This window comes from Enoplosus armatus, chromosome 3, assembly GCF_043641665.1.
Source record: "Enoplosus armatus isolate fEnoArm2 chromosome 3, fEnoArm2.hap1, whole genome shotgun sequence".
Classification (NCBI taxonomy): Eukaryota; Metazoa; Chordata; class Actinopteri; order Centrarchiformes; family Enoplosidae; genus Enoplosus; species Enoplosus armatus.
Genome location: NC_092182.1, coordinates 8,278,762 through 8,299,405, shown reverse-complemented (window position 1 = coordinate 8,299,405; position 20,644 = coordinate 8,278,762). Strand labels below are relative to the sequence as shown.

Genomic DNA, 20,644 nt, shown 5'->3' with positions numbered 1-20,644 from the left:
TTTTTTTTTTGTCTTCATCTCCCATGTATATAAATGGCTCTTTGTTTTCAACCTTTTGTCCTTAACATAGTTACTACAACTAGCATGGACAGGAACAATAAGCCACAGGTGTCAGCATCACCTTTCAAAAGATCAAACAAATAATGTATATTTTATATGTGTTGAAGTCGAGCACAGAAACTGTAGCTGAGTAACTAAAGTTTGATGATGAAATTAAATTACAAGGCTGGCTCAAATAAAACAGACTTTATTTGAGCCAGCGTTGTGAACGTCCTTCTGTCCCCCATGGAAGCAATGTGTTATTGGTCTCTTTTTTTTTTTTTTTTTTTAACCCTTCCTACAGATATCCTTATATAGCTTTACAAGGGATACGCTGTGCATAGTTGGGGGGGGGGTCTCAGGCACATACATTCGCACAGATGTTGTCCTTTTTTCCCAGGGGGGCAGTCTCTTCCTCCACCAGCCCCTCACCCTGTTCATAGAGGGGAGGGTGGTGCATTTCCACCAAGGCCTTGTAGAGCCCCGCACCCAATACTCCTCCGATGGGGGGGGCAACTAGAGGCACCCACCACCACCCATTTCCAGACCTGCGCAGAAAAAGACAGATAACTGTGGACTGATAGAAAATTAGAGGGGTAGATCAAAAAGCTCAACATATTTTTTGCATAAATATTATAATCAAGCATTTTTTTCCATTTGCATTGTTAGAAATAACGAGTAATACCCTCTCAATGCATGTGGAAAAACTACACGGGTCATATAATAATTAACAGAGATGTTTTGCCTTCGACTGACCCCTAGTTAAGGACATGTAGCAATAGCTCCCCTAAAAGCCAATACATCCTCCACGTGTACCTGAACACTTCACCCCCCCAGCCTGCTATGGCAGTGAAGACCCTGGGTGCGATGTCTCGGGTGGGGTTGATAGCGTAGCCGCTGTTGCTGCCCAGAGAAATGCCGATGAGCAGCACCAGGAGACCCACTGCGACAGGCTCGCTGCCCGCCGCGGCCGGTTTGTTCTTCTGGTCGGACAGAGCCATCAGGCACAGCAGCAGCATGGCTGTGCCGAACACCTGGCACAGCACACAAACATCACATAGAAACACCTGTCAAGATGGCTGTGCGTAAAAAAAACAATACAACAAAGAAAGTGGTTGGTGCAGAATGTGTCAGATGATAGTGATTTGTAGCTGTGATCCTTTTTAATCCAGTTTCACGCCTACCTGGTCAATGAATCCAGCCAGCAAGGAGAGGTACGGTGCGGGATAGGTGGCAAAGATACCAGCTGTGGCCTTTGCACCAGTTACAGTCAGGTTTCCTCCACAATAGTTGTGTATGGCTTCTGCATATGGAAACATATTGGCAAGATGGACACTCTCAGATGTATGACTACCAATAGAAATGCAGCAAGGAGAAGGAAATGTAATTCTATAACAATAGGTGTTCAGTGCCTAGTGTGCTTGAGCATGCAGTGTGCCCTCACCATAATAGACAGCATAAATTGTCCCCGCTGCCAGAAATGACCCCAATAGCTGTGCAAAAACGTACAGAGGCAGCATCTTCCACGCAAGGCGGCCATATGCACACATCGTGAGAGACACCGCTGCATTCATATGAGCCCCTGATGGAGCAACAAAGCATGAGAAATGAGCATCAGACGATTTGTGTTGACTTTTAAGGATTCTTGATGGCAGGGTTTACAAGGGTCAGCTCTCGTACCTGAGACCTTCCCTCCAACATGAACCCCCATTGCAACACCCAGTCCAAAGCCCAGGTTGATGCTGAGGTACTGGCCGAACGCCCCCTGTCCTGTCACTACCTGGGCCACAGACCCCAGGCCAAACACCTGGACACAGAGAGAGAGAGAAGCAATCGTGCACAGACAAGGAAGGTCACAGACGATGACTAAAGAGCAAATTACGAGGGGGGGGGGGCACTTCCAGACAGTCTAATTAAGGGAAAGCATTCCAGCAAACAGGATATGTTAAAAACTGATTGAGTTCTGCCAATGAAGGCAGTGTGTGAGAGAAGAATGAGTGTTTCTTTAACTATGGATTCTGTATCGAAGGGTAAAAGAGGCTAAACTGAAGCATTTTCTCTCTCTCTCTGTAACTTTTAGGTCAGTCAAGAGACTTCAGTCCCAGTGAAAAACAGCTGGCACTGAAAATTTGTTCATTCAGGAAACAGGAAACATCTGGTTTCTCCTACAAAAGTCAGTGTGTATTTAGGTTAAGAGTACGCCTGGTTCCCCAAGTACAAGCCCAGCAAGTTTAAGTCTTTATACAAAATATAAAATGCCTGTGTGTGTGTTTGTGTGTGTGCTCACATGCTTATTTACATGACATGTTCAGCAAGTGTTCACTGCTGCATGTATTTCTTCCTGGCTTCCAAGTATAGGGTTTATTGTAGCAGCTGACAGATAACATGTGACTTTTGCAACCCTCTCCATGTGGCCCACTGCCTGACCGTTCCCTCTGGTAACACTAGATTTCCTGGTTCACCCACTTGAACCCACCAATCCGCACCCACAACCCCTGCCATGTGACTGTGAAATGCGCTTGTGTGTGTATGTGTGTATTTGGGCAAGGGGGCATGTTATCGGGGTCAAGAACATAACATTAATAATTAATGGCTTATGGTTGTTACAGATAAACATGCCCCAGAGTTTGTTTTTTCAAAACAGAAAAAAGAGCTCATGAATGAAAAGGGGTGATATAATGATGGATATAAGAGACATTTCTGGCAGTTTTAAAGTGCACATTATCACAACAAGTGCTGTGAAAGCATATTAAGACATCTTTTTTTCTTACCATCATGACATATGTGCAAAGAGATTCAGCAAGTCCCACACGAACAAGTTCATTCTTCAGCCAAACTTTGGGTCGAGTTACGTTAACTCCTTTCTGCTGAGAGACCCCCAGTTCTACTGCCTCCACCAAGTCCTTCATTTCCTCTTCCTCTCTTCTTCGCCCCCTTTTGTTTTGGTGGAGTTTATTTTAATGAAGATCAAGTCCAGGTTTCCTTGAAGAGTTTACGAGGTGCCTCCCATGTCACACAGTAGTCCACTAACAAGTCTCTTTCCCTCCTCTTTCCTACCCCTCTTCTGACTCGTCTTCTTGTCTACCTCACTTTCTCTTTGTGTGTGTGTGTGTGTGTGTGTGTCTCTCTCTCTCTCTCTCTCTCTCTCTCTGTCACACGTACCCATTGGGATTTGTCCACATTTTGTAGCCTTGACCCAACCCCCTCCTCCTGGATACGCTCAAACACACACACACACACAGTCAGACCCATCCCCCAATAGCTTTGCATTATCTGAGGATAATAAGGAAAAAGGTTGAAAACATGTGCCTGCTCTGCTAAACAGAAATGTTAACTAACCCCTATAATTGACCAAAAATTGGTGTGACATGATATTCAATTCAATTGTTTCTCCTTGTGAATGCACAGTCCACCCTTATATATGACTCAGTTTGAGATGTGTGGATGTTTTGTTTCAGCTTTCAGGTTTTTACAGTAGCAATAACCTGCTCACAAAGACAAATGTAGACCAATATAAACATACGTAGACCAATTTGTGAACTGATTTATGTTACTGTGTAGAGGTTATTTAAAATGCTGCCATTTATATGTTTATTCACATTTCATGGGCAACATGGCTTTCAGTTCCATATTGTCTTGTGATTAAATAACAAGAGCATACAGGGCAGTGGGGAAAACAACCAAAACAATAGAAAGTATTGATTAAAAGGAGAGCTTCATTGACCACAGGCACACTTATCTGGACTTCACCGTGTGAAATCTGCAAAAGCTTGCCGTCAAGTCCAGATATGCTTATCCCATCTGAACCATTGCTCTTTTCATTTGTTGACATGTTAACATGCAGCGATTGATTTTGCAGACCTCTGCTTTTGGAAAATTGCTTGTCAGTGTGACTTTTCAAATGTACTAAAGGTCATTTTAATGAGTGCAACTAAAACATAAGAAGTTTCTAGGTGACAGTAAAAAGTGGTGAACATGCCCAGAAACAGGATTTGGTGTTGCAAACACACGATTTCAATATTACTGGAGATATTGGCTGCACTTACTTACACTAATAGCATGTTCATCAGTTTTTTTCGTGTCCCTGGAAACATTCCTGGAGGGCCATCGGGATAACTATGTGGTAACATTTAAAAAGTCTAAATAAACTCATGAATAAATAAAAAATCAGGAAACACATTCAATTTGGTTTTTGTTGTTCTTGCAACTGTTGCTCCTTACAAGGACAAATACATATTTTCTTACTGTAGTAATGCAGTAAGTGGAAGTAGAAATGATGCAGTTATCACACCATGATTTCATAAGTCATCATCAGCTAAAGCATACAACTAAATAGGAAATGAAAGGGTAATAATTAATAAGCATAATTTGCCTTCCTCAACACACACACTCAACACCAGTACAACTTGTTAGCATGTTTTGCCCTCTAGTGGCCAAAAAGGTGCCCTGCTGTCTTTTAGGAACAGAACTCCAATACCCATAAGACTAGAAGAAGAATTTAATCTATTTAAAGATTGATTTGGTATTGAAGAGGTTCTTAGATGTTACAACCGATACCCCCACCCAACGCGGATATTACATTGAGTGACGGCTGTTCTACAACCTAACCTTTAGGTTTTCGAACGGACTCCCAAACTCTACATGCAAGACCGCTTTAGCCTGCTTAGTTACGTTCACGGAATATCACAACACTAGGGCCTATATAGTTGACTATGTGCCAACGACCGGATATTAGCAGGAATATCTGTGTGTGGTAGGTGTTTGAAGATTGGTGGTACCCCAATAAGACCCTGAAGGAAAAGATCAATACTGGGGGAGGTCCACACGGAAGGGTGGCGGACACTCGCCTGGTTTCACACTGGGCCGCCTCAAATGCCCAAATCCCTAATTTGCAATTTAGAGATACATTTAGGAAATCCCTCCCTGTGTCCCAACTATTCAGAAAACTTCAACCTTAACACTGAACATATCACAGCAGCAATAAACATGAAACATACCACAGCAGCAGCAAAACATCAGACAACTGAGCTGAACCTATTCACCATGTCCTTCCATGTTGAACATCATAATATATACATAGCAGCTTCATTAGAATTCATCAATCAAAGACAAATTATTATCTACTGTCAGCCTATCTCAAGGAGAGGAGTCTTCTTACTTGAGGGCGGCTACTTAGATGATCTCAGAGAGGAGCAACACAGGACTTTGGTTGGAATGTACAAAGTACAACCCAGTTTTACTGGAGTTTTATCAAAAAGAGTAAATGGATACAAAATGTTCAAAAAGAAGAAAATATAACAATCAAATAACAAAGTCTTACAAACAACCAAGGCAAGAGCCCAAGCGGTCGGTCAGTCAGTCAGAGGTGCAGGTCTGCAGGTCTCTCTCCGAAGGTCCCCCGCCTTTGTTCTGCTCTTCCTTTTTATAACCTTTACCCCCTGTTCTTGAGTTCTAAGAAAAACAACTTTGCTCTTGATTGAAAACATGAACCACATTTTCCATGAGTTTCAATTTCCTTGCTTAGCGAGGGGCGCCTATAGGCCCGAACGTTTTGTGGTTTCTCGCTTCATAGGGTGTCAGGCAGGTGCAAAAAACAAAGCTTGTAGCTGTACCTTTCAGTTGTCAATTTAGCAGAATTTTACAGACAGGACGTCCGGTCCCATATTCGGAGAACAGGTCATCTAAAGTGCATCATGACCTTAACTGCTGAACTTAGTTTGAACTTGTTGAACTGAATTTGAACTGTTACTTAGAAGAGAGAGGGGGGAAAGAGGGTATGACTCGGACACAACACAGGTGGATCACTCAACAGTATGAAGAGACTTCCTGGCACCCTAACAGATGAATTACTTTTCCTGCTCCTCCCAGCTTCTGAAATGTGAAAATGTAAACCGAGTTTTCAGAGAAAAGGCTCTGATAAACCATCAACAAAGTTGGCAACTAGCTGATGAACATGGTGGAGTGTTTAGCAGCTAAAGAGCCAGATATTTGTATCAGAAGGTGTTGGAAGGCAGACCAGAGCTAAAAGGAAGAAGGATATTGGACTTACATTTGCGAGGTTGGAGTTACCTAACATCTATAGGCTGTGTCAGTACTAACAGAGGTGGGTAAAGAGGAGGAGATTAATACAACCATTCTACATATTTCTGCCACAGGTTGTTTCATGACTTCACCATGATCACAGATCTTGCCACACAACTTTATACTTGAGTCAAATGTTGAGTTAAACACACCCAGTCTGTGCCTCTGAGTTGACATTTTGACTCAGTGTTGTTTTGTGTGTAAATGATTGACTTCAGGAATTGACGTGAAGCATGTGACTGTCTTCTTCATTCCTTCTTTTAAAGATGTAACAAACAAATTCTTTTTTCATTCACTTAAATTTGTGTTGACAGATTCTGTTTAAAAGATGTCATGTTGAACATTTTTTGTATTAGTAGCCAGTAGAACCTGAAAGTGATGCATTAAGTTTTCCAGAATGAGCGCCTTTAAAATAAAAGCACAATGGTAAGTGGATTATTCAGTTACATGCATTTGTATTTAAAAGTCACATTCTCAGATTAATATGCATCATATGTGAACTGTGTTACACTAATATTTCATGGCTCCTGCACAATATTCATATTTGACTATATTACCCCTGTAGGTTTAAACCAAATCTCCAAAATAATCAAACTTATAGCACGCTCTTATAATTGCATGTAAAGTGTTTAAAAGTTTAGTGGACACTGCACATACTGTGTCCATACACACAGTATACTGTATGTAGTATACATTTCAAACACTATCTTATATATGATATATTTGTAACACCATTTTTTTTTTTTACCATCTCCACTCTGAGACATATTCGTAGGATTTACTCTTGTTATCTGAGCCCAACGTCCATCTTGAAAATGGAAAAAGGGGCTTTTAGGTATGCTGCAGAATGATTTGGCTCTGGGGGAGCTGGTATCTTCAGGTGTTTTCAAAAAGAGATTGAAGGAGCTGGAGGAAGGACCATCAGCCTGCAGATGCTTGCCCCTGTGTGATCCGGGACACTATGACCTGAGGGTTTTTTTTATACTAATGCTGTGATGTGATGAGATGTTTAATCTCAGTGAGGCTTTTCTGGTTAAATGCATTTGAAATAAAACGGGGAAAAAAATGTACTTTTTACTCCACTAGATTTGTCTGATATAGTTACAAGTTACTTTTTAGATTACACCAAAGGTCACATACCTTTCCTGTCAAGTGAAAATCACGAATCTCCAAATTTGGTGAAGTGTGTCTTTATGGGTTGATACAATTCTCCTAAGCTTAATAAACTATTTAAAACGCCCCCTTGGAGTATGCATTGCCATTTTCTGAGCTCAAACCTAAGATGATCTTATGATGCACGGCTGCAGATTAAACTCCCCAAAGTAGTTCAAATTAGCACAACCTTAAACAAACGCAGCAAATTTGACAATTTTACAGCAGTAAAATGCAGCATACAATTTAATACAGCAGAAATATCAGTAATCCAGAAACATCAAAGCCTATAATAGTTCTGACAGGAAGCATTTTTCTGCAGAATGAGTACTTTTACTTTTGATAATTGAAGTGCTGATAATACTGACATACCTCATAAGTGAGGTTTTGAATGCAGGCAGACTTTTACTTGCAGTAATATTTTGAGTGTGGTATTAGTAGGGTACTTCTACTTAAGTAAAGGATGTGAATACTTCCTTGAATCCCAAAGGTTATAGAGCATGGGTCTCAATCTTTATTTTGTGGCCCCCACCTTGATATAAAAGTTTAATGTTAGTGCGGCCCGCGGTTTTTGTTCGTCCAATGTGCGCAGAGAATGTGCGCGCCTCACGGTAGACTGTGTTGTTATTTTTGCTGCACAGCTTTCTGTAAAATTCAAAGATGCATTATTAAACCTTAATAAAGCATCATTCTTTTAATTTGAGCATCATCTCCCCGTTAATGATCACTTAGTTTAATTATTGTGAAGCACTTTGTAAAGTCCGTTTCAACGCGAGCTCTGTCAATACATCACTTATCGTTCTTCTGATGTTTAATAATGATGACGGACGCTTTACAGTGGTGACGGTTTGCAGAAACACGTGATGAATTTTGGGTAAAGTCGCCCCAAATATCCACAGCAGCTGTGCGTACTGATCAGCTGTTGGAGAACCTGTGCGTAATTCTCACTGAGGTCTAATGAGTAGAGCTGACGTACAAACGGACGTTAAAAGACCTTTACATCCATGTTTGGCGCGCTGTGTGACAGCAAATGAGGCTCGTACATGTGATTCCACAGTGTGTGACATTAATGAAACAGAACCAGGCGAACCTGCTGCTGTGCCACACCACATATTTGATTCAGACAACGCCGCTATGCTCCTGCTGCATCCATGGAGTTATTATAGAAAATAAAAGCCAGTAAATAACGCTTCCATGGGATAATGGCGTCCCACTGTCCCGGCTTCATGCTTTCACTTGTTTCTATGACGACGTTTACAACAACAACAACAACAACAGCAAGGCGGATAATGAACAGCTCGGTAGAATTCGCCTTTTTTTGCGCTCACTAACCCGGTACTTTCTACCATCTACAAATGTCATGATGTTCATATCATCATGAAAGACAAAAAGAAAGGCGACTGCTACCGGGCTGTTCTGTTCGGCTCAGCTATGTGAGAGGAAGAGCAGGCAAGAGACGCCATGTTAAGAAGGAACGTTCGTGTTCAGAAGAACCCATTGAAGTTAAATAACTGTTAGTAATGTAGTTTGAGAAGTTTGGATTTTTTTTAGCAAAGCTTTTTTTGTGGAATACCTGATGCGGGCCAGCCTCACCCAGACTCTGCCTCCAGCGGCCCCCAGGCAATTTGAGTTTGAGACCCCTGTTACAGAGCGTAGTGAAGCACGTTCCATCACTTCACCGAAGGCTCAGCCCCAAATTCATGCCACTCCTTTAATAAACTCCCCGCGGGTTCACTCAGGCACTCCTACTTTAAATAGCAGAAGAAGCTGGTGAGTGCTGCTGCCCTCAGTTCTCTCTCGGCTCGGACAGTAAGATGATTTGGTATGATATACTCTGCCAACCGCTGTGGGCTGTTTCCACGGTGCTGCTGGCCATCGTTGTGCGGCTACAGAGGAGAGCCTGCTGGGATCCACAGGCCTGCACCGTGCGGCTGAAAGGGAAGACTGCTTTAGTGACCGGAGCCAATACAGGTTGTTTGAATTTAACCTTTTTCTTTCCTATACGCAGGATAATGATAAAGGGCTGCAAGGGCACGCTTTGGCGGGCTGAGAGGATTAAAGTTGCCTTTTTCTATCTTGCTTGCTGTTCAAATGAAGTTTTTATATGTCAGTTAAGCGTATGATCACATCTCTATAGGCTATTTTTTACACTTCTAAAGCCCAAGCGTGTCCTTGACTCTTTTTGGCTGGAAATGCCATTAAAGATATCCTGACTTTTTGTGTGACCAGGAATGTAAGGTCTAAACACACTATGAATACAGCAATGACCCTATAAATAGCCCTTTTCTTGAACAGAACTTATAGTTAAAGAAAGAAAGGAAAGACTCATAATGGCTGCGCATGTCTGACCGACAGTGATCAGTGACAGTGAGTATGAATGCTTCAGAGCAAGATGTCGCGATCTGTTTGTAGGCTAGAGGGGGGAAGCAAGCCAAGTGGGTAAAGAGAGAACCAGAAGTGTGGGGACAATCCTCTTCTGTCCTGGATGAATTTCATGGGTTTAAGTGTGAAGCAAGAATGAACTGATCATTAACCCTCCTATTGTCTTTGGGTTCAATTTGACCTCATTCAATGTGTAACGTCTTTAAATAAATGATTGACATAATTTTTTTTGCTTCATATTTAATGACTTTTCCTAATTCAATGGGGACAACTGGGTAAACATAAAATTGATGATGATATATTTTCAATGTCCTGGTCACATGTTGTACGCATCAGTGTTCTTTGGGGTCAATTTGACCCCCGGCTGTTTTAGCCGTATAAAACGTAAGAAATATCAACATTTTACACACATTTGTTTTGGTTGTTTTGCATGATATTGAGGTCACTATGACATGCAATTTTATAATCTTCAAAAAGCTTTAGGGCCCTAACCTAACATAACCATAACTGTAGTAGTGCGTGAACCACTGACATGGGGAGGGGAAAACATAATTCTCGGAGAACTTTGATATTTCTCATGCTGTGGGGGCGGGAAAATATGGTTCCCACGAAGATATTGATAGTTCACACAACATAGGGGTGGAGCAAACATATAAAGGCTTGCACAGCAGCCTTCTAAACCATTTCTCTTGGTGCTCTGTGTGCTCTCTCTTTCTGCTCTCTCTCAACTGAAAATGACTTGGTGGTGGTTGCTGCTTTAAAGGGCTATTTAGGTAGTCAACAAACAAACATAAAGTACCTGACACATAAACTTGGGTAACAATTTTTGGAGGTTTAAATTGCTGGGGTCAAATTGACCCCAAGGATAAAAGATGTTAGTAAATTTGAAGGTAACGGGAGGGTTAAGGGATTGTCAACAAATAGAGAAGTTCCTGAACCTCTCTGAATCGGTGTGTCAGCAGATCATCTGAGAATCTATGGATCACTTTCTTGGAAATCCGTTCCTGGTTACAGTCACTCTGAATCACCTGCAGAGAGGAGTTTGCAGTTGTTATTACTAATACATCATTACTTCATTATTACTTTACCATGACACACCATTCTGTGTCCCCTCAAATAACAAGAAACAGATGTTGTTGCAAAGGAAATGTTGTTCAGATCTCTCCCCCACACTTTTTTTTCATATGTTTACTAAATCTGGGCTATTGATTTGGTCTGTATGTTTGTACTGTTTTGTACCTTTGTAGGCCTACCTTTTATATAATATCAACTTCGTCAGGTTTTAGTGATTTCATTGTTCAAGTCAATCAATAATGCAATTCATAGTGCTCTACAAAAAAACATGGCAAGCGTCGACAGGTAGGGAGGAGCAGAGGCACTAAAACAGTAAATACATGACAGCAATAAGGGTTAAGATACAAATAAATGATTTTATTTGCGTGAAAAGTTCTTGAGGAGGTGGGCACCTTGTGAGCTGTGAGGTCGGCTAGTTTTGTAAATGATGAGCATGTCTGATATTTACAGTAGAGCCAGCACATTAAGAGGTCATTCTTGGAGGGGCTCTCCAGAGTCTAGTGAAAGAAGGAGGTCAACAAAATGAGATCTTGCTTAAACACTGAAGCCCCTGCAGGTGCAACTCTTGGTGACAGAAGAAAATACTACCACAGTACTGCTCTCAAGGCTGGACTGCCCACAAGGCAAAGCAGGAAACTGCAGTGGGTCTCTGAGGGCCTCAGATTCACTGTGTGTGTGTCAGATAGTTTGTGGAAATTTGATATGATGTAAATTGAAATGACGAGGGCTAACCTGAAGGCCCTGTATCGAAGAGGAGCCCTGTGTCAAAGAGCATAATTATTTCAGTTTATATTGCACCTACAAGTTACACGTCATTAAATAAATTAGTGTAAAATCAAATTTCCACAAATTCATTCTACACACTGCAAACCTGGGGCCAGGTAGTACTCCAGCCAAGTAACACTGGTTGGTATCTGGAACCAGGCAAAGTTTTACGAAGCTGGCAGGCTTGTGTAAATACATGTTGTACAGAAAGCAGGAGGCATGGGGGGGGGGGTCTGGGATTAATGGGTAAGGTTATTCCGGCCATGACAACTCTCCTATGTTGCCAGCTCTGTTGATGGGAGGCAATATTTTTCCACATAGCTCAACGATCCAGTTTCCTGTTCCTGCTCCACTACTTGTTCCTTCCTTGTTTTGCAGCACGCCAATCCTGCACCCTCTCACCAAGCAATCACAGCAGTGCTCGGGAAGACTTGAGGAAAACATGAACACTGTATTACTCTTTATAAAGTATTTGAGCAACAGTTCATGGGGACTATGATGTGAGTAGAAGTGTTACCCAATACCATATGTCAATGATTGTGACATAGCTATTCAGCAATCTTCAAGTTATGAATCTGACATCTGTTGAGCATTAAGTAAGAAATAGCAATCATCGGTGGGTGCATGTAGCAAACTGGTTTGTTAGAAATCTGATGGACAAAATCAACGTGTCTGTCTCTAATTATTGCAGAGCATAGTACATATATTTAATTATTCCATTACATCCTGCATAGTCCCCAGTGTTTATAAACGGTCTCATGTGGTCCCACTGCATATAGTAAAGGTGCAGATTGCAGTAAACTTAAAGCTGTTTTTTGTTGGTTTTTTTTTTTTTTTACCATTTGGGGGCAGCAGGACAAGTTGTAAACATATAATTTCCCTTATAATGTTGTTAGGGTCAACATGCCAGCAGACTGTTACCTATTTGCCCATCTAGCATGGAGCAACGGAGCAACATTAGCATTTACTTAGTGTGTCTGGTCACCTGTACAATAAAACATGGGGAAACATCTGGCTCTTCAGCTGCTAAATGTTCCACCGTGTTCACCAGCTATAAGTCGCTAACTTTGTCATTTGTGCTGGGCGGGTAGCGTGCAGTGGGTTTATCAGAGCTTGATTTTTGAAAACAGCTGCCAGCAGGAAAGAAGGTTGCTCAGGTTACCATATGGTGATCTAGACCAATATAAAGCTTTCAAACAATACAGAATAACAAACAAAGCTTTACTCTAATACCAGATTCCTCTGCTACTGCTGACAGTTATATTTGACAGGCTCACATGAACCAACCTTAACAGAATGTAATTTAATGCAGAACAATTGTACCCTTCTTCCTGCAACGTAACACTGTACCAGTCACTCACTGCTGAGATGATCCACTCATACATACCTGTTTTCACTATCAGCAGATGATCTGCACCAATATCACAGACAGAACAACAACAAACAAATCCTGCATTATCCGACTGTCTCCTTTGAACAGATCATAACCTTGTGGAACACAAATACACTATAACCTTACTGATAAATTAACAGATTAACTAACTGAACTGAAATTGATTATTTAAATCCAGATTGTGTAACTTTTTTAAAGAAAAAATACACAGCAAATGAATTCTGCAATAAAACACACCCTGGTTCAATTGAATACATGCAAGCATTTTGCCTGAAAAAATAATGGAAATGACAAAATAATGATGTGAAAGCAAAATGTTTATAATTTTGCCCCTAGTTGTGTCTGTTCTGTTTACATTATATTATATAGCCCGGTTCTGGTTTACTGTAACATGCCCAGTTCAAACTTTTCAAAACATTCAGTATGTCAGCATTTGCTGTCTTCAATGCATTTGTATCTTCCCCATTCCAATGTTTGATATCTGCTGTGTGGACATGTTTGTTATCAAGTAGGCCAAATTCATTTTTGCTCTCTTCCTGTCTGCCAGGGATCGGGAAGTGTATTGCCCTGGACTTTGCACGTCGTGGGGCCCGTGTTATACTGGGCTGTCGAAGCGAGGCCCGGGGGATAGCAGCACTTCAAGAAATCAGGGAGAAAACAGGAAACTCTGACGTCCACCTGCGTCTGGTGGACCTGTCGTCTCTGGACTCTGTCAGGGGATTTGCTGAGGGGATCCTTGAGGAGGAGAAAGCTCTCCACATCCTCGTCAACAATGCTGGAGCATCAGGTGATACATGCGCCCACAGCAGAAATGAAATCAGTCATGTGTCATAATGCAATCCCACAAGTGATATGTTAATTAATTGCTACAAGATTTGGACTCACTCTTTAACTTGTCTCTCCCTGGACATTTCAGTAACTATTTGCCAAAAATTGAAATGTATCAAAATAAAAAAAATCTTGGCTATAATTTAATAAATCAAATTATGAACGAATGAAAAAACACCACAGAAATAGAACATCCTGTCTGCATTCACCATCTGTCACGCATCTGGAAGCAAATGAACAAGACGTGCCTCCACGGTGCGATGCTGTATGTAGGACAAATGACTCCAATAAACGCCCCAAAACTAAAGCTACCACCCTGTGATGCATCAACAGGTAATGAGCCCTGAAGATATCAACAAAGGATTAGTGTCTCAGACTTCACCAAGCTCCCTCCAGAGCCACAGAAGACATTATACAACTAAACTGACAAAAATAACTGTGTGTGTGTGTGTGTGTGTGTGTGTTAAGTTAAGGGTAAGGGCCAGGGTTAGTTGAGAAGTAAAGTACTCATAAGTATAGAAGTACAAATGTGTTTGTTTTGTGCATATTTATCTGTACATTTGTATATCTAATCTAATTTGTAAAATCCAATCACAATTCACATTTTTGTTTTAATTCTACCGTCAGGTTTACCCAGGCAGATCACCAAAGATGGGTTTGATGTTTCTTTTGCCACCAACCACCTGGGACCATTTCTCCTCACCAACCTGCTGCTGGGTGAGACACTCTTTAATACAGCAGGTACATTACACGACTGCATTGTCATGACACACTAAATATTCTGTCTTTGATTTTCTCCCCCTCCTTCGTGTCTCTTTTTCCTTTCCTTTCGTTCTTCATCTCTGTTTCACGACAGACCTGATGAAGCATTCGGCTCCGGCGCGTATAGTCACCCTCAGCTCAGTCAGCCACAAGAGGGGCAGAGTGGACTTCTCTCATTTTCATGGCGAGAACCTCACTTTTCACATGGACACAGTCTACAGCCACACGAAGCTGCACAATATCATCTGTACCAATGAGCTAGCACGCAGGCTACAAGGGACAGGTAGGCTAAAATCAAGATCCTTATGATTATTATCACCCATTAGTGTAGCTAATGAGCGGTCTTTCCTATTCAATAAATGCAAGTGAGAAGTAATGATGATGGATGGATGGTGATCTTAAAATTTTACTGTCCATTAAGATTAAAATGCACATTTTAAAATCAGTAAACGAGACGCCTTGTTATCAGTCATTTTATATACTGACTGTTCCTTTAGCACCACTGATCACTAAACACTATCTGTGAATTGATTTTTGAATTTCAGTTGCTAAGAATAAGTGTGCTTATTCATCTCTGTGCCTGCCAGCTCCGCTCTTACAGTCGTACACTCAGTGTTTTGATCACACCTCAGACTATACCGTATGTGTCCTTCATTGAACAAAACAGTCACAAAGTAAATTTTTCAGAGAAAAAAAAAGAGAAATAAACTCTTTTTTACTGTACTGTGAGTCAGTCTCCATAAAAGATGCAGGCAAAGGCGCTAAGGGCTTCTCGCTTTTAGCAAAGCATTGCGGCATAAAATGATTTTCCCATTTTGGGTAATTTGAAAAGATAAGAAAAAGCAATCTACAGAGGAATGTCTGCATTCAAAGACTTGATGAGAGCTGAGACAGGCCTTGCTTACAGTTTCTCAGTCCCTCTCAAGATTCAAGATTACTTTATTTGTCCCTAGGAGAAATTTGTCTTGTACATAATGGCTGCCACATGAAGAAGTGTGCCTCTGTGTGTGTTTTACATGTACAGGCATCACCGCAAACTCTGTCCACCCTGGTGTTGTGATGACAGAAGTGATGAGACACTATTCATTCACCATTCGCTGGCTTTTCAACCTCATTGGATTTTTCTTTTTCAAGGTGAGTGCATTGTTGCGTTTTATAGCAGAGTCACTTTCTTTTCTTACTGGCCGTCTTCTTCACTGTCATGTCATCAGCTTTGCAACCATCCAGGTGTGATTGGTTGCTGTTCAAGAACCATGAAAATGACAAACATCATTTGGCCCAAACCTTGATTATAAGTGTGCATGTATGTGTATGGCCATGTCACAACAACTGGCTGAAAGATAGTGTTCTGCAGAAAGACATGATGGGTTAATGAGTAAATTCATAGCAGGAACACAAGCTCAATGTGCAAGCCAGATGACTATCCAGGAAACCCAAGAAATCAAGTTGTTACTTTGTCAACTATTACCACATGTTTCACAGCTCAACTATGGAGGAAACCTCATATGAACCAGATTTTCTATTCTATTCTGTTTCTATCAGTTACAATAATATCATACTCACCGAAGTAATTGCTGAGATCTGGGAACCTAGCAGCATCACTGCAAACTCTGAGACAATCATACACATTTAAGTGAGTCAAAAGTTTAGCCATATTAGCTAACCGATTTTATTAGGAGGTGAAAACTGTGTGTGCACGGCAGGTCAAACTTGAATTTAGAAGTAGGTCTATAAACTGTGACGGATGTTTACAACAGACAATGTTTGCGTAACAATTTAACCAATAACTTTGGCAAACTGGGTTTGTGTAAAACCCTTCTGAGTGTCTGGCTGCTCGTGTGTCTTGCCCCATCACACTTTCTTCTTCAAATGGGAATAATCAAAGGCAAACTATCCTCTAACCTCATAGTCAATGTTTCAATGTACAGAGTAAATGCAACAAATGACTAACACTCCTGTGTATTTTAAGCATCACAGTGTTTGTTTGTATTTACAAATACTTTCCGACCATACTTGACCTAGGACTGAACCCCTCTGATGTGCATCTGTGATAGGGGCAGATTATGCTGAACAACTGGTCATACGTGACAGACATCAGGGCAGAGGGCACATACTTTGTTTTATTTGTTCCTGCTGTGATATCTATCTAGATGTCTGTCATCTGTCATTTGCTGACTGTACTCTCACATTTCCTCTCCCCCCTCCATTTTCTCCTCTCAGTCTCCAGAGGAGGGTGCAGTCAGCTCAATCTACTGCGCGGTAGCAGAACAAATGGAGGGGATAACCGGGAAGTATTTTGACAGCGACTGCTCCCTGGTTCTCCCAGCCCCTTTAGCTCGAGACACTGCCCTCGCGGTCAAAGACTTTGAGATGAGCGAGAGACTGACATCAAAGCTCTGACACATCTATCAGGCAAAAGGCTTGATAACAGAAACAGGGTCAAATTCCACCCTCTTACTTCACTTCTTGGATGATTGTAGGTCATTTGAAGGGGCGTGCACTGATGTGTGTTTTTAAGGGAAGCACAAATGGAAAACACTACTTATTCCTTGCATTGTGTGAATAACAGGCCAAATATTGTGAAACAATTAAAACTAAAATGTTCATGTCAGCAGTCATGGTGTCATGTTGTCTGAGTAATTTTCTTCTTTGTAAGAATCCTGTGACTTTTATCTCTCTTACGGTATGTGAATGAGTGAAATGAAAGGATGCTGACCCCTTGTGGCCAACTCAAGCTCACATGCTTCTTCAGAAACGACAACAGAAACTCCAATAAGTGACACAATCACTTCCCTTTATTGATTGATTCATTAAAACACAATAAAACATTTGAGCATTCAGTGCTTATTGAAGAATTTGTACAGCATTCATCCTCCCCCCTCGTGTCTTCGGCCTCGCTATTTGGCTGCAGAGACAGATAGCGGGAGAGCATTGTGGTTACCAAAGAGGTTTTTAATCACTGCACTATCACTTGTAACTACGTGTCTACTAATCATATTTGGATAATAAAAGAAGATACAAGGTCATGTTGTGTGTCTGTTGAGAAACTTTTTTAACAAACGCGTCTCACTACTATCTTCTACCAAGCAAATACTTGTACCTTTCTGACGTTGCTCCACTATTTCATGGATGATCTCCTCGAGCACTGGAGCCACGTGATCCAGCTGTTTGGGTGAAAGACGGACGGCAATCTCCACTGTTTTATCCTGGAAACATAAAAGAAGTAGTATTGTATTTCATGATTCTTTGGCGGAAACAGCAGCAATATCGGGGGTGAAGGTGGTGTGTGTGTGTGTGTGTGTGTGTGTGTGTGTGTGTGTGTGTGTGTGTGTGCGTGTGTGTGTGTGTGTGTGCGTGCTCTCACAGGATTTCCACCACGCTCCACCTGAGGAAGCTGTTGGACTGTAACCTCTTCAAACTGACCATCCTCCGATCGAGGCTCCATGTCCTTTCTACCTTCTCGCTCCTGCAGCACACGAAACACAAAGCACACATACTTACGCAACAATAAAAACCTACTACAGAATGGACTTCTACAAGTCTGACATTCATCCCTTATTAACAAACTAATTTGTTTCCTGAGCCATAGACAGCTTCTCATACTGATGCGAGCAACCTCCACTTGAGGTTTTATGTGATTTTATCATTCAAACTTTGCACAACTAAAACACCAAATTACTGCTCACATTTTAAAAACTCAACATTGATGTTTTTTGCTGCCAATTATTTTGATTATTTATTAATCTGCCAGTTCTTTTCTCAATGAACTGATTAATCATTTGGTCTATAAAATGTCAGAAAATACAGAGAAATGCCAATTACAATTTTCTAAAAACCCATGGGTTGTCATCAAAGTGTTTGTTTTGTCCAACCATCACACAAAAAAACCAAAGACGTTCAATTTACTACAACAAAAGACAACAAAAAGGAGCAAAACCTTAAAAACTGAGAAGCTGGAGCAAAGGAAAGTTTGAGAAATGTGTTGATTATATTTCTGTTAATAGACAGGGTCAGTTTTATTTGTTACAAACAGCATATTATGCAAAATCAAGTTACATAATCAAATTGATGCTCATCCAGTAAAGCCACAGAACAATATTACGCAAGACAAAACTCTAATGACTAAATAAAACAGTCGCTCAGCCCTGCTTCTGCACACTGTCCAATCAAACTTGAGCTGCTTACCTTCATCAGCATCATCTCCTTTGGGCTGAAGAAGGTGATGTGTCCCTCTGTCCTCTCGGCCAGCAGCGCCACCAGGCACGCCAGCACCAGGCAACCAGCCACTGCTCCGCGCATGCTCATTCTGCTCCGTCCTGGACACATACACATAGACACGCGCGCACACACATACTGTACTTAGGCATACATACAGAACGGTAGGCTCTGGCGAGCGTACAGTACAGTCAGTGTTTCCACATGATCAGGGGTGAGTGGCACTGAGGCCAGGCCACTTACAGAAATGTTTTAGCTGTGGGAAAGAGAGGCGGCAGTCAAAATAGGTCAACTTACAGTATTTGACATGAGGTGCAGTATGAGTGGGTGTGTGTGTGTGTGTGTGTGTGTGTGTGTGTGTGTGTGTGTGTGTGTGTGTGTGCCAGAAACAATAAGTAGAGTTCAGAGGAAGAAGGACACATGGGATCCCATGTCATTATGCAAGGGAGAGGTTGACAAATAGATAGTAGATAGTGAAAGAGAGAGGCGGGAGGAGGAGGAGGGGGGAAGGCATGGAAGTAACAAACAACAAACTGCTCCACTGACAAGATAAGAGATAAGAGGCCAGAGCGGAGCAGACATACTTACAACAGCAAGACAGCTCTGTACACGAATGTGAGAGAATGAAGACAGGACGTCAGAGAGGAGAAAGACAAGCGTAAGAGAGAGCGAGGGAAAGCCCCAAGAGACAGAGAAGCAGAAGAAGCCATATGTTACTCACGTGCTGTGTCAGCCTTGGTCAGTTGCTTGAGGAAGCAGAGCTCCACTGGTCTGTGCGTCTGCTTGTCCCAGTCAGCCTTTATAATCAATCCCTCTCTTGATGCCTAAGCTTTTTACTGTCCTCCCTTACATCCGCTCCTCAACGGGCTCCTTCAAGCGCTCTCCTCCATGCTCCTGGAAACACACATATTACTCAGGAATCTGGCTTTTTATTAGGGCAGTAAGCTCGCCGCACTGCATGCATGCAGGCCTTTTGACGAGAGTGACAAAATGACACATTAATGAGCAACCCTGTGGTGTCCAAATACTATTTGGAGGTCTGTGCAAGCTACAGGACGCTTATGTTCTGCACATACTGAATTAGTTTGATGTGATGCTGTATAGTGAATCATTTGGAGAATTGGATGAGCCCTCATACAACACAAAGAAATCACTACTCAGTCTCATTTATTCATACTTATATTTTCACACGATAGCAAGTCATTTAACTTTCAAACTGCTGAAGAAGAAGATTACACTAACTCATTCATAGTCTTAAAATAGACTTAATGCTAACTGAGAAGCAAAGTTCAATCTGTACTTGACTTCCATTTGAGTCACCAAGTTAAATACTGAAAAAGATTATTGTGATTAATGTGCTGGACTTGATATTGTGTGTGTGTGTGTGTGTGTGTGTGTGTTTGTGTGTGTGTGTGTGTGGCAGCTGGGAGACAATCTGTCCAAAGAAGTCTGTCATAAATTCTCTGCTCTAAACTAATATCCAACACAATGTGACATTTACAACCTGCTGCTGATTTATACTTGTGTACAAACAGACACACATGCGTCCGTTCCTTGGAAACCTCATGACTCTGAAGAACTTTAATGATGCTTTTTCCTAAATGCGACACTTAACCGTTTTCCTGCATGATGGGGAAATGTTCTCGCAGGCTGGGTTTATGCTGCTGTCAGAGTACTCTGCAGGAGTGGACAATTAAAAATATTGCAGCCGTTGTTTCTGGTTTATTGCAATTCAAGTACAGGAGTAGCGCTTTGTATCTCTTCTGTAGCACTTGTTTTAACACCGCAACAATGACGCACAAGCTCTCGTTACATTTTTCCCTCACCTAACATTAGGCTCCTTATTATGTGTTATTATGTACATGGATTTTTTTTCATGCATATAGGCTATATCTGTCCAGTGAAGTAGTATTTTCTAGCTTTTTAAATGTTTAGAATTCCAAATCTTCATGA

At 41.5% G+C, this 20,644-nt stretch overlaps 3 protein-coding genes across 5 annotated transcripts; 1 reads left to right on the top strand and 2 right to left on the bottom strand.

Moving 5' to 3' along the window:
- Nucleotides 1–397: 397 nt before the first annotated feature.
- On the bottom strand, nucleotides 398–2,948 carry aqp7 (aquaporin 7). Its single transcript, XM_070902915.1, has 6 exons — nucleotides 2,811–2,948; nucleotides 1,720–1,846; nucleotides 1,484–1,621; nucleotides 1,224–1,342; nucleotides 856–1,073; nucleotides 398–587 (listed from the first exon to the last, which is right to left on the bottom strand). Exons 1-6 carry the CDS (start codon nucleotides 2,946–2,948, stop codon nucleotides 398–400), a joined length of 930 nt encoding a protein of 309 aa, XP_070759016.1.
- Nucleotides 2,949–9,067: 6,119 nt separating this feature from the next.
- Nucleotides 9,068–17,502, top strand: LOC139282524 (retinol dehydrogenase 11). Its single transcript, XM_070902281.1, has 6 exons — nucleotides 9,068–9,243; nucleotides 13,434–13,673; nucleotides 14,342–14,431; nucleotides 14,571–14,759; nucleotides 15,501–15,610; nucleotides 16,697–17,502. The coding sequence occupies exons 1-6, from the start codon at nucleotides 9,087–9,089 to the stop codon at nucleotides 16,874–16,876; spliced, it is 966 nt and encodes a 321-aa protein (XP_070758382.1). The 5' UTR covers nucleotides 9,068–9,086; the 3' UTR covers nucleotides 16,877–17,502.
- mlnl (motilin-like) lies at nucleotides 17,265–19,507 on the bottom strand. Of its 3 annotated transcripts, none has more exons than XM_070902283.1 (5): nucleotides 19,413–19,507; nucleotides 18,662–18,792; nucleotides 17,841–17,942; nucleotides 17,577–17,682; nucleotides 17,265–17,381 (listed from the first exon to the last, which is right to left on the bottom strand). In XM_070902283.1, the coding sequence occupies exons 2-5, from the start codon at nucleotides 18,779–18,781 to the stop codon at nucleotides 17,374–17,376; spliced, it is 336 nt and encodes a 111-aa protein (XP_070758384.1). In that variant the 5' UTR covers nucleotides 18,782–18,792; nucleotides 19,413–19,507; the 3' UTR covers nucleotides 17,265–17,373. The 3 variants fall into 3 exon arrangements, with proteins under 3 accessions (XP_070758384.1, XP_070758385.1, XP_070758383.1); XM_070902284.1 differs by lacking the exon at nucleotides 19,413–19,507 and adding an exon at nucleotides 19,280–19,309; XM_070902282.1 differs by lacking the exon at nucleotides 19,413–19,507 and having other exon boundaries at nucleotides 18,662–18,881.
- Between the last annotated feature and the right edge of the window lie 1,137 nt (nucleotides 19,508–20,644).

Excerpts from the sequence above, each read along its gene's own strand:
- aqp7 (XM_070902915.1), bottom strand. The coding sequence starts at position 2,948 with ATGAAGGACTTGGTGGAGGCAGTAGAACTGGGGGTCTCTCAGCAGAAA. Across the intron at positions 1,622-1,719 it reads TGTTGGAGGGAAGGTCTCAG|GGGCTCATATGAATGCAGCG; the intron begins GTACGAGAGCTG and ends TTGCTCCATCAG. Across the intron at positions 588-855 it reads TGGGGGGGTGAAGTGTTCAG|GTCTGGAAATGGGTGGTGGT; the intron begins GTACACGTGGAG and ends TTTTCTGCGCAG.
- LOC139282524 (XM_070902281.1), top strand. The coding sequence starts at position 9,087 with ATGATTTGGTATGATATACTCTGCCAACCGCTGTGGGCTGTTTCCACG. Across the intron at positions 9,244-13,433 it reads AGTGACCGGAGCCAATACAG|GGATCGGGAAGTGTATTGCC; the intron begins GTTGTTTGAATT and ends CCTGTCTGCCAG. Across the intron at positions 14,432-14,570 it reads CCTCACCAACCTGCTGCTGG|ACCTGATGAAGCATTCGGCT; the intron begins GTGAGACACTCT and ends GTTTCACGACAG.
- mlnl (XM_070902282.1), bottom strand. The coding sequence starts at position 18,808 with ATGTGTATGTGTCCAGGACGGAGCAGAATGAGCATGCGCGGAGCAGTG. Across the intron at positions 17,943-18,661 it reads AGGAGATGATGCTGATGAAG|GAGCGAGAAGGTAGAAAGGA; the intron begins GTAAGCAGCTCA and ends CGTGTGCTGCAG. Across the intron at positions 17,683-17,840 it reads TGGAGCGTGGTGGAAATCCT|GATAAAACAGTGGAGATTGC; the intron begins GTGAGAGCACGC and ends TTATGTTTCCAG.